General features: G+C 34.8%; 1 protein-coding gene across 1 annotated transcript; it reads left to right on the top strand.

Annotated features, from left to right (window-relative positions):
* Positions 1-411: 411 nt before the first annotated feature.
* On the top strand, positions 412-17,650 carry LOC123560066 (uncharacterized). The gene is made up of 6 exons (XM_053534172.1): positions 412-501; positions 2,060-2,108; positions 7,023-7,319; positions 9,094-9,393; positions 9,765-10,799; positions 11,428-17,650. Exons 1-6 carry the CDS (start codon positions 412-414, stop codon positions 12,024-12,026), a joined length of 2,370 nt encoding a protein of 789 aa, XP_053390147.1. The 3' UTR covers positions 12,027-17,650.
* Positions 17,651-18,411: the final 761 nt, after the last annotated feature.

Genomic DNA, 18,411 nt, shown 5'->3' with positions numbered 1-18,411 from the left:
GGTCTGAGGAATAGTTGATGGTAAGGTACACAGCAGTGTCATCAGCAAATAATCTGACTTGAGATTTTAACACAGAGGAAAGCGCTGGTTGATGTAGAGAAGGAAACAAAGGCGGCCTAGGACTGACCCCTGGGGAGCCCCTGAGGTAACAGGCACTTCGGAAGAACAGTCACCATCCACAACTACTGTCTGTCTACGGCCAATGAGAAAAGACCGAATCCAGTTTAGGATTTGAGGACAAACACTATGTTCTTGAAGAGTGTATAAGAGTTTGAGATGGTTTACTTTGTCAAAAGCTTTAGAAAAATCAAGGAGTATGAGATCTGTTTGTTTACCAAAGGAGAAGTTGTTCACAAGGTAATCAGTTAATTTAATGAGCTGGATCTCACAGGAGTTTCTTTCTCTGAAGCCATGTTGAAGATCATAGAGTATGTTGTGGATGGTAAAGTGAAAAGACAGTTGGGAGGCAACTATATTTCAAGGGTTTTACAGAGAATGCATGTAAGGGAAATTGGGCGATAGTTTGATGGATTACTGGTATCTCCTTTTTTGTAAATAGGGCAGCCATTTGCGCTGGTCCAGTCATAAGGAATGTTGCCAGTGGTCAGGGACTTTTGAAAGAGAACAGTGACGATGTCAGCAACCTCCTCTCTCAACTCCTTCAGGACAGTAAGGCCCTGCAGCTTTGTTGGCATTAAGGTTGGCAGGGAGCTTTAATACACCTACTTTACTGATGATGATGTCACTCATTTGGGGGTATTTACAGCCATTTCTGGGGTCCAGAAGCTTAAGTTTTTGTATGCATGTCTGTTTAAGTGAGAGTAGTGAAACTCGGGAAAAACTGACGGAAATTGTTTGTTAAGAATATTTGCTTTTTCAATGTTGTTACATTTAAGAGAGCCTGAGTTTTGATCTTTTAGTGGCAATACCTTTTGTGAATCTTGTTTTGAACTTTTATAGTATAGAGCTTTTTGTTACAGACTTGACTTTGTGTGTCAGTTCCATTTTCACCTGCAAGATTCAAAATGTTTTCTATATAAGAATCATATGATTGTTTAAGTTTAGCTTTTGTTTGAGATTTTAGTTTCTTGAATTTTACCCATCGTTCATGATCTGACTTGATTTTATTAGTGTTTGGTTTTTTGATATTTTTGTAGAGCTGTTTTTTTTTGTGGATTAGTTTCTTAATGGATTTTGTTATCCAGGACAGAGATGGTTTTGCTTTAATTCTTTTAGTAGATATGTATTTTGATATGCCATCCTCAAGTGTGTGTTTGAACCGGGTCCAAAGGTCTTCAACAGAGAGAGATTCGGCTTTTTAAAGTATAGACATTCTGACATACATTTTAAATGCTTGCTCGTTGTGTTATTTTTCATATGTCATCAAGTGAAAATCGTGGCTTAATCAGTGTGTATGTAAAAACATTAAGTCAATGAAAAATATTTGATAGAAATTTAAAAAGCTGAATGTTTTTGAAAAAATAAATACATTATTATTCTGATTTATAGTAAACAAATCTAGGTAAGTTTGTTTTGATGTGGATTTTAAACTAATAATGGAAAAAGGACCAATAAATCTGCACGTATGTAAGCAATAAAATATAAAACATTGAAATTTATTATTTTTAAGTAAAAGCAATCTGACTAAAGTACTTGATCTTCTAAACGAAGATCTGAGAACGACCCATTCACATTCGTCTTCTGTATATTTTGGATTTCCATTATTGCTATTTTTATGTTATCCAATCAGACGACGATTGTCAAAGGATAAGAAAAATATGCGGTTATTCCAGGACTCGAACCCGGGACCCCTCGCTTACAAAGCAAGTGGCCTACCGACTGAGCTAGCCGGCTATCTGATACATAACGACATAAGAATTGTAAATATCAAAAGTCAATGCTACATGTAGATTTGCAAGATGTTGTAAGCTAGGCTCTGATTGGCTAGCGAAAGAGCCGTCAGAACGAGGCAATGAATAGGTCGTTTTCAGATCCTATGCGTAGCGTAATATAGGAGATGTACTTTAGTCAGATTGAAGTAAAAGTCGGCTAATTTCAGTTTTATTCACACTTTCTATTTCAGCCCCCATCCCGCCACTTAAGTGAAGGTAAAAGTTTTTATTCTTTTCATAGACATTGTGACTCGAAGTGTACATTAATTTTCATAACCTATATAGATGTCATATAGATTAGTTATTAGATCTACATGCAAGCCAGGATCCAGGGCCGGACCGATTTCTCTGTCACGCAAAAGGTCTAGTGCCGAAGAGTTATTCTCAAGTTATTTGGGATTTTCGTTAGTACAACATGAAAACAAACTAGGGATGCGCACACTAGTTTATGGCTGTCTTAAAATTCATATCCAAATATGTGTTTTGAACATCAAAGAAATACTTCGTCCTTACTAGCATTTTTTAAAAATAAAATGTAGCGAATATTATAGGTTTTCACTGATACTAGGGCAATACTAAAATAGTCTTTGATTTGGCTTACACTAATGCAGCAATTTGCAATACCTCAAAAATGAATATGGTAACTCATAAAATAACAAAAGCATAAACAAGGAAGAAAATCTTGAAAAAAACACATTTGTATCGAATATTACGAAACATTTCCGGAAAAGACAACTGCCTAACAAAGATAACCATCATAGTCTCTTTCTTTGATGCATTTTCTATTTTAACGACAAATTTCCGCCCTAAATTTGATCATTTGCCCTGGAAATAAACCAAAATTACTGTATTACTGACTCTGTAATATCCGATACATTTTAGTGTTATAGCCGAGACCAACGTTTTTGACACTTGCCTTAATAAATGTGCAATTTTGAGAACTGCAAAAGAAAGAAACGAGATGTTTTAATATTTGCTATATAAGGAAACGTTAGCATACATTCACAACTGTTTGTTTTGTTATACACACAAGAGTTATATCAATTCATGCACAAAATAAAGCGTCCTTTTGGTTCTATTAACTATTGAAACAGAACTCTAATCTATGTTTAAATGAGATAATTTGTATTCATCGGCTTTTGTTCTTAATAGTTTAATGTTTTAAACATGCATGTCACAATGAAAGGTTCACAAATTCAACAGAACAGTAAAACATGTAATATTCGAAATATATATACTTTATCTGGGGAAAATCATAAAAATATTTCAGCTGGAGACATAGAACTAACGAGCTATCAAAACAGTACTTACCAAAAATCTCCTGTCGGAATTTTCAAGCTAACAATGTCAAAAGGTTACACACAAGTGCTGCTGAAAAGCCTTCGCGTGTTATAGAAACTACATCAAACCCCAAATCACGTATAATAATTGACTAATTAACAGGCTTTAATTTGTAATTAATCAGATCACATATAGGATATAACAGTATCGTATATTTCAGAATGTATTCGAAACCAATGTTAGCCTGAAACCTGTATTATATTACTGATATGTTTCTACACTCCTACGGGAACTATTTATTCGGAGGAATGCTGAAATGATATTAATCTCGTGTTAGAAACAATACACTCTTGGTATCAAATCATACCTCTTTGTACTTGTTTATCAAATCATTTTGCTTCTTACAATTAGAAATAAATCTTTCGTTTGAGTCAATATAACTAACAATTTTTTATGACTTTATATCCATACTTTTAGAGACGCCGGTATACACATAGATAAAAACATGTGTCAAATGGCACGGTCTCAACGATTATGTTCATTCTTGTAATCTTGGCGATCGGAATATCAAACCACTTCTTTCTTACAAGCCGAGATATATTGGATCGAATGTTGTTTGTTTAAGAAGTAGTATTACAGTTCAACAGTTTATATTTCATTGCTGTAATTAATATCAGATGCGTTGAACTATGTCACGAAAAATAAGAAACGGAAACGGCGACAATATCGAATATTACAATTCGAGGTTTTTTTATTATGAAAGTTTTATTATTCTTTTTTGGATTCTAGGGCCTTAAATACCTCTCTAATTATATGCATTGTACTTACTCGAGAGTCGGTAACAAAATAAAGTTCAAGTATGCGTAAACGGTAGTGATATAATGCTGATCAGTGCTTTCCCAAATAATTTGAGAATGAGTGAAATACGTTCACATGACCGATAAAGATCCTGATATTTTAAACTACTTCCTAAAGTTTTCATTAAAAAGCCATTGGATTTAGAGAAAATAATGTATAATAGGACTCATATTGGGCATCAGAGAGTGGTGTGTATAATTCTCAACACCTTTGGAATTTTACTGTAATGAAACACGAATAAAAAATATAAAAAATGTTTAAGAGCCTGTTTAAGGAGTATGTACACGGTCTACACTCTTTAGCCCAGTGTTGGTCAGAAAAAAACACTTGCACAGGTTACTGGTACTTAAATACAATATAGAAACATTTGCATATGTGTTCATACAGTGGTGTACATTGAACATTCGTGTTATAGAGTGCAACTCCACGAAAAGTGGCGGACGTTCCCCAGTTTAAATAAGTGTCTAGCCCTAAACGAGAAAATGGCACAACAAAACAAACTACAATTCACAGAAGGGGTCCCAGGTTATGAAGTGGAGCACGTGTATCAAATTAACTGTCAAAGGACAAAATTAAGGAGCAGGCACCATATCTAAAAGGTGATTAAACAATACGCATGCTTCGTTTGACTGTTCAAACCTGTTTACGGACGTTAGTAGAAATGCATGCTACCGTCTCTGCCCCGGCTAGCCCTGGGTTGATCAGAACTCAACATTTGCATATTAAACAAAAACTAGAATGTGTCATGAAAAATAGGAGGTGCGCAAGTTCATACCATGATAAAGACTCGTGCAAGGTTTCATCAAGTTATATCAAATACTTTTTGAGCTAGGCGTGTCACAAGGTGAAAATGTGCATTTTTTACTATTTCAGGGGCCATAACTCTAGAAACAGGGGGGCGGACCCAGATGAAAAATAGGAGGTGCACAAGTTCATATCATGATTAAGACTCATGCAAGGTTTCATGAATCTATATGAAATACTTTTTTAGCTAGGCATGTCACAAGGTGAAATGTGAATTTTTGACTATTTCAGGGGCCATAACTCTAAAAATAGGGGGCGGAGCCAGACAAAAAATAGGAGGTGCGCAAGTTCATACCATGATAAAGACTCGTGCAAGGTTTCATCAAGTTATATCAAATACTTTTTGAGCTAGGCGTGTCACAAGGTGAAAATGTGCATTTTTTACTATTTCAGGGGCCATAAATCTAGAAACAGGGGGGCGGACCCAGATGAAAAATAGGAGGTGCACAAGTTCATATCATGATTAAGACTCATGCAAGGTTTCATGAATCTATATGAAATACTTTTTGAGCTAGGCATGTCACAAGGTGAAAATGTGAATTTTTGACTATTTCAGGGGCCATAACTCTAAAAATAGGGGGCGGAGCCAGACAAAAAATAGGAGGTGCGCAAGTTCATACCATGTTAAAGACTTATGCAAGGTTTCGTTAATTTATATCAAATACTTCTTGAGCTAGGCGTGTCACAAGGTGAAAATGTGCATTTTTGACTATTTCAGGGGCCATAACTCTAGAAATAGGGGGCGGACCCAGATGAAAAATAGGAGGTGCGCAAGTTCATATCATGATTAAGAATCGTGCAAGGTTTCATGAATCTATATCAAATACTTTTTGAGCTATGCGTGTCATAAGGTGAAAATGTGCATTTTTGACTATTTCAGGGGTCATAACTCTAAAATTAGGAGGCGGAGCCAGACAAAAAAATAGAAGGTGCGCAAGTTCATATCATGATAAAGACTCTTGCAAGGTTTCGTTAATTTATATCAAATACTTTATGAGCTAGGCGTGTCACGAACTTCGGACGGACGCACGGACGGAAGGACGGACGGACACACGGACAAGAGCAAATCTATATGCCCCCACCACTCATGGGGTGGGGGGGGAGAGACACAAAAACATCCGTAGATGTGTTCGTATGACTGTAATGGAACGTTCAATGACACACAAGAGCGCAATTCCCACTGGTGCCAGATCAGAAAGAAAATACCACTGTACATGTTATACCCTATCCCTAGGTATACTATAAGAACCATGGTCATGAACGGAATAATGTACTAACTCTTTTCAATCGCAAAACTAATGGGTACTATCTATATTGAACAAGTGGTATCTATCTTCCATGGTGCGCCAGTCACATTGTCTTATATTTCATATCACAGAGACACTCGTACGCTTTCGTCAACGTTCAGCACGACTTCTATGTTGTGGTTTTGTTTAGTTTTTCAGCTCACATTTCGGCTCGGGTTGGGGTGAGGGGTGTGGGGGGACTTAAAAATCCCGCTTTTATAGCTTTTGTATTATATAATCACCCTTGGATATGTTGCCTGTCTTTTGGCAGTTTGCAGTTACTGTGATATGCATGCTCGATACTATCAGACCCCCTTTCCAAATACCAGTTTGTTTAGTTCTGCCCATTGTTTTCTCATTTAAGGCAAGTTTATCATTTTAACTGGGGAACATAAGCCGCTTTTCATGGAATTACACATAAGTGTATTATTCAAGGTTCCATGTGTACCGCCGTGAAGATTGGAGATTTCCATTTTTTTCTATTTTGCCATATTTAAGATAGTATAGTGAAAATATTTACATACACAAATCCTATGGTCAAAAATGACAGACGGGTGTCAATAAACAACAATTCTTTTTTTTTTTCTTCAGATTTGGCCTTGTTGAGCAAACATTTAGGTTAATTTAAAATGTTTTCACATTTTTAAACACTAAGAAGAAGTATAATATTTACTCATTCATTACATGCTGTATTGCCATTTAATTATTTTGTGTTGGTTGTTCCGTGTATTTGCTTTATAAGATTTGTCCCAAAATACGGTCATTTCAAGTTAAAGCTTTTTCAACTATTCCTTGTGTAGTAGCAAAAGAATTGTCTGTTTTCTTTATTATGTTTGTAAATTTATTAAAATGCGGTCATGCATTTTGTCATGTCTACTCTTTCTTATTATTTTCTTTCCAGAAAGCATCAGTCAGCGTGTTGTTGAACAGTTAGTGAATAACAGGACGTTTCTGAGCAGGATACAGTCTCGAGATGTTTCAGAAGTCACAGAAAGTGTGGCGGAAAGTACTCCACCATCGCCTGGATGTGAATGGTGTAACTGTAAGAGGCGATGTACGTGTAAATGTCATTTGACTGATCTGAACGAGAAATGGAAAATGGAAAAATTAAACCAGAACGCTGATCAAAGATATGAGGCACCAAGAAGTAGATATAGGGCAGAACACAGTGAAAGAGAAATAGTGGTTTCAGATATCGGTAAGAATATTTTTCAATACATAATAATGGAAAACTAATAGGCTGGAAAGAAAACAAAATGCTGTCTGACATTGCAACTCTATAGTTCAAATAAGTAATGAAACACACACAGAGTATAAGGGTAAGGAAAGCCTGACAATAAGTTAATTCTATATGAAAGCCGTCTCCTGCCTTTCATAACGCTGAAAGAATTTTTAAAATCGGACAACTATTGAAAAGGATTTGGCAGTTTGAAATTTGAGAAAATGGCTGATCATAGAGGCAGCCATTTTAGTGTATTTATGACGTCATTTTCACACTGCTGAATTCTTTATTTAGCAAATAACCTTTTAAATAGACTAATTTTCATGTTTCTTGAGTGTAAGGTGTAAAACATGATAATTTCTTTCATTATAGCTGGAAAGAGTACTGTAGAGAAATTATTTTACAGAAATACGTAAATACAGTTCGAATGTGTATCTAAAAGTTTAATAAATCCGACATTTTTTTTATTTTTTTTTTGTTGCCATGGAAACATAATGGCCGCCAATTTGACCAGTTAAAATGCTCATAACTTTCTCATTTTTACTCCAATTTTGAAAATTCTTTCACTTCTTTAGATTATTAAAGAAATCCCAGCTGACGAAATTAACGTAAGAACAACGTTGCCTTTCCCTAATGTTCGCATTTTGACATGCTCATTTTAATGAGAACTTAAGGGACTTACCAGTATTACATTTGTTATCAAAATTAATTAAAGGAAAAATATTTTATCAGATGTTTATACTCTCTGACCTTTTAATATTTTGCTGCAATTTTATTAAGGTTATTTTGACCCACCTAATGGTGAATATTTCATAATTATATTCAAAACAATGTTACAGCAATATGCTGTATCGAGTGAGAGACTTGTATGCAAAATTTAAACATGTTTACCGTGGCGTTATTTTTTTTTTTATAAATTTTGTATTATTCATGAAATTTCCTCAAGCTCGAGTAGAGACAAATTCCAAAGTGATGGCTACTGTTCAAAACATTTGCAGATAATTCATTTTACCATTAATTTTGATAAAAGAAACGTCAAACTATTGGTAAACAATTTATAAAACACAAAATAAAACTTTGAATATATTAGTTTTGCTAGGGTGCCTAAAGTAAAAGGATTTAATGAGATAGAATTCTAACTCCAACATTCCAACATTGAAAAATCAAGGTCGAGTCCTGTGGGACTGTTTTAAATTGTTCTCACTTCATTCAAAAATAACCTTGGGGCAGAAGTAAACCCTACCAAATTTCTTCCACAATATGTAATCTAAAGAGTAAAGGCAAAAAAGAGAACTTTTACCGCATGTTACTCAGTATTTTTAAAGATGCCTAACTTTGTCTCCGTCCACCCCCCACCCCATCTTTTTCAGAGATAAATTCTCTTTGAACAGCAAGAAATCACCTATCAAATGAAACATTTCACTTGTGCACAATAAATCGATAATAAGTCTTGAAAAAAAAGTAAAAACTTACTAGAAAACAAGGAATATGAGACAAAACATTGGTTCCAGTGGGGCTTGAAACTATGCCACCCTCACCTCCTTCCCTCTCCGCCGAAGTAGGTTTATTGTTGGAACTGAATACCCTTCAAAAGGAGGTACAATATTACATGGGTCATACTTTAATTTGTTATATTGTCAGATGTTTTCATAATATATCATAATATATGTAGTAAAGATAGCCATACCAAAATTACGAAGGTAGATACTCTCTAAAACCTAAATGACACAATTTTAATTTTTCAATCTAGAATCTGATTTAGATGTATCAAAAGATTTCAAAAACAACCTCAGTTATATATCTGATTCTGACCATGAAAGACCAAAGTCTGACCACAGGAATGATGAAGATCGTAAAATGTCAAGTTTGAAAGAAAAGAAAACAGAAGACGGAGTACATCAGATACATGGGGCTTCTGGGGGCGATCCACCAAGCGATGATCCTTCCAGCGATGACGAAAGCGATGATGATCACAGGGATAAGAAAAACAAAAAAGAAAAGTCACAAGACAATAATAATACAAGGAAGAAAGCTAAAAGATGGATCATAGGTAGGATGCTAAAATGATTCTAGTACAACTAACCCTGTGCCTACATAATTCAAGAATGTGTCTCTAACATAGTTCGGATGATATCCTTGATATTTCTTTTAATTATAATTTGCTAGAGGCGGATGTTACATGAATCTTTGATAATTTATTACTAAATTCATTGAAAATTTCCAGTTAAAACTTAATTTTTGTGCCAATGCAAGCTCGAGTTTAACATTTTAAAATGTATCTCGTTAGAAACATCAAATCCTGATGAACTGCTGTATTCTGCTCACTGATACACATCAGTCATAGGCACATTAAGTTCTATTTTAACAAATTCCATATAATGTATTTTTTCATCTGGATGTATTTCATTGTCTTTTCTTCAGATGCCGACGCATGGACAAGTTGCTTAAAAAGTGAACAAGAAAGTCAATTTGAAAATCAAGCTTCAAGTTTATTAGAGGAAGGGAAATTACCAGATAAGACTTTGCTCAATGAAATCTGTTCAAAATACACTCGCCAGTTACCACGTTTTCAAAATATCTGTGATTGTATTTGCAGTTATATAAAACAGAAGTCAAACAAAATAGTTCAGGTATGGCCGGCCTATCAGCATAAAAATGATGATAGGATATATGGAAAAGAAATCACATTTGTAGTTTTGATAACGGCGCCTGATGACGTAAATCTGAACGAATTTACAATATGCAAAAGATGTATTTTTGATGTTGCAAGCAAGAAAGAAAACGTGAAAATAAACAAAAAAGAATCAAATGATCGCCCCTCTTCTAAAGAAATTGAAGATCTTGAAAAATGTCTGAAGGAAAACGCAAAGAAACTAATGAAAAGCCACAGCAAACTAACAAGAGTGACAGCTAGTTGGTTTAAATCAAGAGGACATGATACAGACGGGTTCTCGTTAAGAAAAGAAAACTGCATTGCGCTCTATGTGCATGTTAAAGGTTTCATTCCATTGAATGAGGAACCATTTCCTGAACAAGTAGGAAACTACCCAGTTGATGTTCGCGAAGGGATCTTCACACTTTGCAGAGGTCCTCACGACTACCACGAGAATGTTAAAATGGGATGTTCAATAAGAGGGGAAGTAAATCAGGGTACTTTGGGAGCATTTGTCGAGTTTGAAAACGACAGTCGTGTGTTTGGTATAACAAGTGCGCATGTAGTTTTCGCTGGCGCAGAGTTAAAGGAGATCTTGGAAAAAGGACAGATACAATATGAATCTCCGAATGCTGTAACTGTGTATCAACCTTGCAGTGAAATTTTTGGCGATGCTGTAGCTGCTCTGTATAGAGAGGGTGGAAATGGAATTCCCGGTATGGAGATTGCACTGGTGGAGATCAAACAGAAAAGATGGCCTACTGATGGAACATTTCCTGATGATTCAGATCATCCACAGTTTGGTAAGTTTATGCATTAACTCAGTTTGTAAAGACCAGCTCCACCTCTTTTTGGAGGCGATTTGACAAAAATGCTAATTTTACCTTCAATGTGGTTTTAATGCACTTCACAAAAAAAGTAAAGAAAGTAAGACTGCGATTGAGTTTATACTTTTTTGTAGCAGTTCAAAGGCATTCGAACAAAAGGACAATATAATATGGGGTTCCATTCATAACACGCTGATGTAAATACGACGTCAACGTCAAGTACATATAAGTATCAAACATCTTGTAGCAACTTAAATCTAAATGAATGTGTAATACGGTGATTTTGATGGTAGATGGAAATTGCAGGTGTCACATCGGGCTTTGTTTTGTTCATGGGCGGGAAAAGGATAGACCAACTGACCTTCCGAAAGCTGGATCTAGTTTCTACATATGAAATAATTCTACAGTCTTAATGAGGTTTCGAACATACAGTGGTAAGGGAGAAGTGATTAGAAGTCAGTAACCTAACCACTCAGCTAGGGATGTCTCTTGTTTAATTAATGAACCACAAGGAATTATACTTCTTGGCGATTTTTTTGTTTTCCTCATGTTTATGGATTTATCATGAGAACATATACACGTAATTCCAACATTGATATTTCAGGATTTGGACCCCACAAACCATTTGAGTTTTGTTCTGGAAATGTGGGCCAGTTAACGCAGAGTATACATTCTCGTGTTGTATACAAGTATGGAAGCGAAAGCAAAATAACTGAAGGGTTATACCGAGTTAATGGTGCTTCTGTTCGAACTCAGACCTTTACAGACAACATCCTTGGAAAAGAGTTAACCATGCACGACCAACTAGAAATAAAACATGTTGGTACCTGCCCGTTTGGTGAACCTGGCGACTCAGGAGGGTTAGTTGTCACACATAAACAAAGTGACACAGAACTTCTTGCTGTTGGGATATTTGAAGGAAAGATGAAAGACGAAGATGTTTATACTGTTACACCTATGTACTCGGTATTGGATGAATTGAAAAGGTTAACAAACAAACGCTGTTGGCTGAAAAAGTTTCCAGAGTACAGCTTTAGTTCAAATGTTATGAATGATTCACATACCGCAACAGTTTCTGGCTTAAGTAAAAAGGTTGAAAAGTTAGAAGAGCATCAAAACGAAATTAAAGATGAATTACGCAAGCAAAGTGATAAAACCGATCAGATTCTACAGATTCTGGTGGCTCTACAAAACAAGTCGTAAAATAGCTTGAAAATAAATTAGATACATTTCAAGTTTTACACAGTAAGATGTTCTTAGGTTGTTGTAGACTAAATTGGCAGACAGATGTCACTTTAAATGACTATACTCGTATTTGTGAACATTACATATAATATAAATTTAATTATAGCTATGATTTTTGTCAAAAAGCGTTCCCTAGTTTGAAGTGTAGAAAATTGGGCAATCTGCAATTTCCTCTAGAGTTTAGCACTTTCCAGTCATCATTCCAGCAATTGGAAAATCTTTCTTAGTCGAGAATATTGTACACTGCTTTTCATATGCTCCCAAATTGTCGCAGTCTTGTCCATTCATCCGTCTGTCAGTCTGTCTGTCTGTCTGTCACACTCTTGTCCGGAGGATAACATAAAAAGTATTGAAGATACGAAGTTGTTACTTCATACAATAACTCATTGAGAGGAAATGCAATGTTAATAAACCACAACTCATAACATTGTCTGGGACATAACTTGAATACTATGTAAGGTATTGACTTTTGATACTTTACATGTTGACAGACGTCAATGTGAGTGAGTGCAGTGACAAGAAACTATCACTCTAGGTGGTACCATCTTTTAATTATCTCCCTCGTTGACACTTCTTGTCCGGAGGATTACTAAAAAAGTATCGAAGGTACCAAGTTGTGACTTTATACAATGATATGGCTCATAGAGAGGAAGTGCAGCGACAATGAACCATTACTCTAGGTTATCCCATTTTTTAATTGTTTCCTTTCTTGAAAACCTTGTTTTGGGCATAACGTAAGATACTATGTAAGGTATTGACTTCATACTTTACATATTCATAGAGGTCAGTAAGAGGGAGTGCACTGACAAGAAACCATAACTCTTAAATGGTCCCGTTTTTGAATTACCTGCCTTTTTGAAAACCTTGTCCGGGGCATTACTCAAACACTATGTAAGCCATACCGGACTTCAGCATATATTACACAGGTTTATCAATAAAATTATCTCCCCTGTTAGCATCTGTCATACCGTGATAGATAAGCGGACTTCAAGCATTGAATCGTATAGGGAAATTCTTTTCATTATTAAACATTTAAAGCATCAATAATAAATAATTTGTCATAATTTTATAACCTATATTCACAATTTACATTTCTTTATCTTTCAATGTAACAAATATCAACAAAAAATAAAGAAAATAGCTATCTTTTAAAAGCCAGTTTCCTCACTGTCGATCATATAGAATATATAAGAATAAAAAATAGAATTGCGAATTTATCCAAGTATACATCATTTAATAATAAAATGCAAAAAAAAATCTTATAACCTTTATTCTGTATCTGCATTTTCCGGTCGTTAAGGCAATGATATTTTGAAAAAGATGTTTTGTTAGGAAATTGCTTCCAACTTTCTGTCAAATTGCTAAAATCATTTCCTCAGTCTTTTGGGCTTTTTTGGAATCTGCGACCATTTTGGTGAATTGAAACCGTAGTGATTATATCTTGAAGAATTTATTGTAATAATTTTATATTTATTTGAAATACAGTTTTATTTTTAGATACATTTATGTTTGCTTGTATGGGAACTTGTCATGAAATAGAACAAGCCATTTGAATACAAGTCTATATAAAAAGACCCCCTCTATAAAATAAAACACCAGGAATGGCAATGGCTTCGACGACAAACGAAATTTTGTTAATATTGTTGATTTTGTGTTAGTAAATACGGTGACAGCGACAAGTAAGCACAGTTCCGGGTATATTTTCGTTGCCTTTAGAAAATCAAACCACCCGTTCAAACTCGCACTTCTATTTTTTTGAAATTGTCTTGTTTTCGTTAGGTGGGTGGGGTGTGAATGCGTTGCATTCCTGATTTTTTTATATAGAGGGGGTTGTGGGTCTTTTTATATAGACTTGTATTGGCTTGATTATTTACAGAAATAGAATTATTAATAGAATTTCAGGTCTCTGTGCTTTAATAAACAATAAAACCTATATTACACTGTGAACTTTATAATGACATAAGACTCAATATTTAAGGTACCGTTATCTCGAGTAATATGTTCAATGATCTGGGATTTATTTTGTTATCTAGGTATGAAATTTATCACACAGGTAATATGCAGTATGCTGTAAAATATTTAAAGGTCCATTACTAAGGGAAAGTGAGTTGGCAATTTTTTTCATAGCCAGTGCATAGACTTCTGCAAGACACTAAATAATGAAGATTGGCAGGTCAAAATTTACAGAAGGTCTTTGGAACTCAAAGAAATGTATGTGTATTATGTTGAAATTTCAATGAATCGACAGAATGACCCCCAGGTCTTTTTAACTTTCTTCATACTTCATAGAAAAATAATTTCTACATACCAACTTTCATTTTCCAATAAAATGAAATAGTTTCTGTGCTTTTTAAAAGAAATTAAAATGTTCACTTTCCTTAGTATTGGACCTTTAAACGATAAAGCTCTCAAGGCTCATAATGATTTATTATCAATTTGCAGTCCAGTTCCTATGGATATTAAAACTCAGTTGTCTCTTTACACCAATCTGACTAAAGTACTTGATCTTCTAAAAAAAGATCAGAGAATGACCCATTCACATTCGTCTTCTGTATATTTTGGATTTCCAATATTATTGTTTTTATTTTCGCAAATCTATTTTTAATTGAATTAATCAGACGACTTGTTCGAAAGTCAAAGAGTAAGAAAAATGTGCAGTCAGTCCGGGGCTCGAACCCGGGACCTCTCGCTTACAGAGCAAGTGTCCTAACGACCTAGCTAAAAGGCTCTCTGACACTTTATGTCATAAGAATTGTAAATATGAAAAACCCAGGCTAAATATAGATCTTTTATTCTTACAAAATGTTGTAAATAAGCCTTCTGATTGGCTAGCGGAAGGGTCGTCAGAACGTGGCTATCAATAACACGTCTTCAGATCCTAAGCGTAGCGTAATAGGATATGTACTTTAGTCAGATTGCTCTTTACACCTATATTGCTTTATGGATCAGAAGTTTTGGCGGTTAATAACCTAAAAGAAATTGATAAATTTACATTTTCGATTTTGTAAACGTATTCTTGGTACGCGGTCTCAGACCTCAAATGCTGCTGTATTAGGAGAACTTGCTCGTTTCCCATTTCTATGATCTGTAAGGAACGTGCATTGAAACAATGGTTAAAAATAATGAAAAATCCTCATTCTACAATTCACGATGTATTGTAACACCTTGAACAATGGGGACTTACCATTTTCTTATAACTGTGTGCAGTCATTGATCTTGGCTATGATTTGACCTGTTTCCGTGACATTTTCTTGCAAGCTGACAGTAACGAAACACAGAATTGTACACATATGTGTTCATCTACATAATATGACCGGCCAATCACACATTATACACTCCCATGTTCGTTTTAATCTTATCCGAACTCTGTTTACATTTACCGAGAGACATCCGTTTCGGCTAGTGCACATTTAATCCAGATTTTGTAACATTTTCCTACATGCGAATCACTATAGACTTTGCACAATTAACCTATAGTATTTAATTGTTTGTTAATGATAAGTGTCATCCTATTGTACAGTCTGAGTTTTGTGTAAATCACAATATTTTCATGATAACTCGCTGAATTTGTCACATTTCCTGACAGGATATGCATCCTTATTCGCATTGCATTGTTGGACTATTTACCGTTGCTATGCAACATTAAATATAGTTGTCATCCTTAAAGATGTTTTAATGCTGATAAAAGCCTTAAATTTAACCCCTAGTACATAATTTTACTGTAAATGACTGTTTTATTGTATCCATTTTGAAGCATTTGACAGAATTCTCCAGTAATTTGAGTTTGTGGCCAATTATTTTCGGTCACTTGGTCACTGTGACCAATTATTTTTGGTCCGACCATTTTTATTTGGACAATTTACCGTGTGACCAATTTTAACCAGTTTTTCTTGGTCAATTTTCCTGCCTACTATAAAAGGGCCAGATTTGTGACCATCTGGGTCATTCCAGTTCTGAACAATAAGCTTAAGGGCACTTTTTGCTAGTCCTGAGAATTTTACCAATCTTTATCTTAGATTCAAATACAATAGTTTCAGCATGAATTATATTGGTGTAAGCACATTTTAACATAAAGCTGAAGTAATTTTGATATACATTTAGAAGATTTGAAGGGACATTTATTTTTATATAACCTTTTAAGTGGATTTAATGCAAAAGCAGCCTTATTGAAATGAACATTACTAAGTGCACATGCACTTATCTTTAGAAGTTATGGAAAGCCTACACAGTCTTAACTATGAATATTTGTATTGATGTTTTACAAGCCTTCATTGCTGAATGGTGAATTATTTAGGCCTTTTGAGATATATTAAGTGATGAATAGAGTTTAATGCTCAAGTTAAAAGTGCATTTAATTAAGTTATGGGAAGCTAACACTGTCCTCTACATTTATACTGTGTGACATTATAAACACTGCGTGGTATCTTGTGAATTGCTGAGTTCCTTTGAAATTTAATGTGATTCGTGTAACATTCTATTCGTTGATACTTTGTGTTTGAATTATTTGTGTCACTTAAAAGAAAATACACAAATTAAACTTCATAAACTGTGAGTACAGAGTTCCTAGTTTTTGACCTAATACATTAGAAGAAGCTTTCTCATGTCGATTGGCCAAGTCCTCCCGAAAGTATTTAGCTCTTAACCGAAGGCTACATCCAGACAGAATAACCACCCTAGTGCGTAACAGTATTTATTGATCGCGGCCTGAAGTATATGCGCGCTGGGTAAAATATTTCATGATATGGACCTATGAATTCTTTACTTATGGGTGAAACAGGTCTCATAAGCGTAAATACGACTAGCTTCTACTGATTATAAAACATACCGTACGATTTGTTGTGAATTAACTGTTGTTGTACTTTTTGTAGATCAACCGCCACCCTTGTTTAAGAGCAACATTTAAAAAACACGTTTTTTTAATCCTCAAGTAATAAATAAGTAGACTCGCCCAGTGTAATCAATAACCCACAATTGACCGACCCCTCTGGTACAGTATCAAGACGCATAATCTAACTCTATACATAAAGCGCTTACTTCACCCGATTTACATTCGGAACATTTTCACGCGTTTCGGGCTTTATCGTATGTTTAACATGGGATTTTTGAACCGTCCAAAGATGTTGGAAATGTTTGTCTCATTGTTTGTGTTTTTTTTAATAAAAATGTTACTGCTTTCATTGTCTACCACTTTTTTCCACCCTTGCCTGAAAAAACAGTAATGAGTTTGTACACTGTTCAGACAATTGTGCTCTGTTGAAATTTAACCAAACACAAGTTTACCTGCATAAACAGAAAGCATGATATCTTAAACGTATGTCACTATACCTGTCCAGTACTGGACATTATGGTAAACGCTTCTTTCCTGCACAAATGACAATTTCGCAACTTCTGTCCGGTTTGTACAAATTTCTGGCCGCGATAAACCATTTGATTTGTTGATGCCTTGAATACTACTGATATAAACAATACAAACATAAAAAACACTCTTGGGCTCTGTCGGTGAAAGATCTACTTATTAACCTTGGATATAGTAATTTGTGGTATAAAACTAATTTTGCTGTTAATTATTTATTTGATCTGTCTCCGGCTTTCATTATATTCTGCTCACGCCTACATAAGATTAACATGAAAGCCAGAAGCATGTTTTGACAGTTCAAATAAATAGTACAATACGAACCTTCGCTTAAAGCCCTACTAAGCGGCTATTCAAATTATATTGTGTGTATGCAACCCATGATTACAATAGGAAACAGTTAACGGCCACGCGCCACACTTAAGCACGCAAAACCACAGGTATTTTATATAGAATTTTATATAAAATAGACTCTATTTTGACAGGTGACGAAGTGGTGACTTTATATTTATTAAGTCATCCTTACTATATGCTTACGGCTGAGGGGTCTCCGTCGAATATTTGTAGGTTCTTGTAATTCGGGTTGAACCAATAAATGACTGCAGCTGCAAGTAAATTTATCAAAGATAATATTTATTTGTATATCATGTATTTCCTTATGGAAGGATAAACATATGACAAGTGCCATGGTGCATTCAATAACAAAACAATAGAATGATAATATACAATGCTATTATGGTTACTAAAGATATACAACTATTTAAAATGTCAAATTACAATCTTATTGAGGAAGACCCAAGTTAAAATAATAAACAAACACTAACCTGCAAGAAAATTTATCAAAGATATTTATTTGTATATCATGTATGTCCTTATGGAAGGATAAACATATGGCAAGTGCAATGATGCATTGCACTTGTCCAGATCATCGATTCCTAAGGGCATAGGTGCACGGTTAGCATGGATAAGTAGGGGTAATATAATAGAATT

The sequence above is a fragment of the Mercenaria mercenaria genome, unplaced genomic scaffold, assembly GCF_021730395.1.
Source record: "Mercenaria mercenaria strain notata unplaced genomic scaffold, MADL_Memer_1 contig_3439, whole genome shotgun sequence".
NCBI classification, from domain to species: Eukaryota; Metazoa; Mollusca; class Bivalvia; order Venerida; family Veneridae; genus Mercenaria; species Mercenaria mercenaria.
Note: the sequence above shows the minus strand (reverse complement) of the source record. Positions and strands in the feature narration are given on the sequence as shown.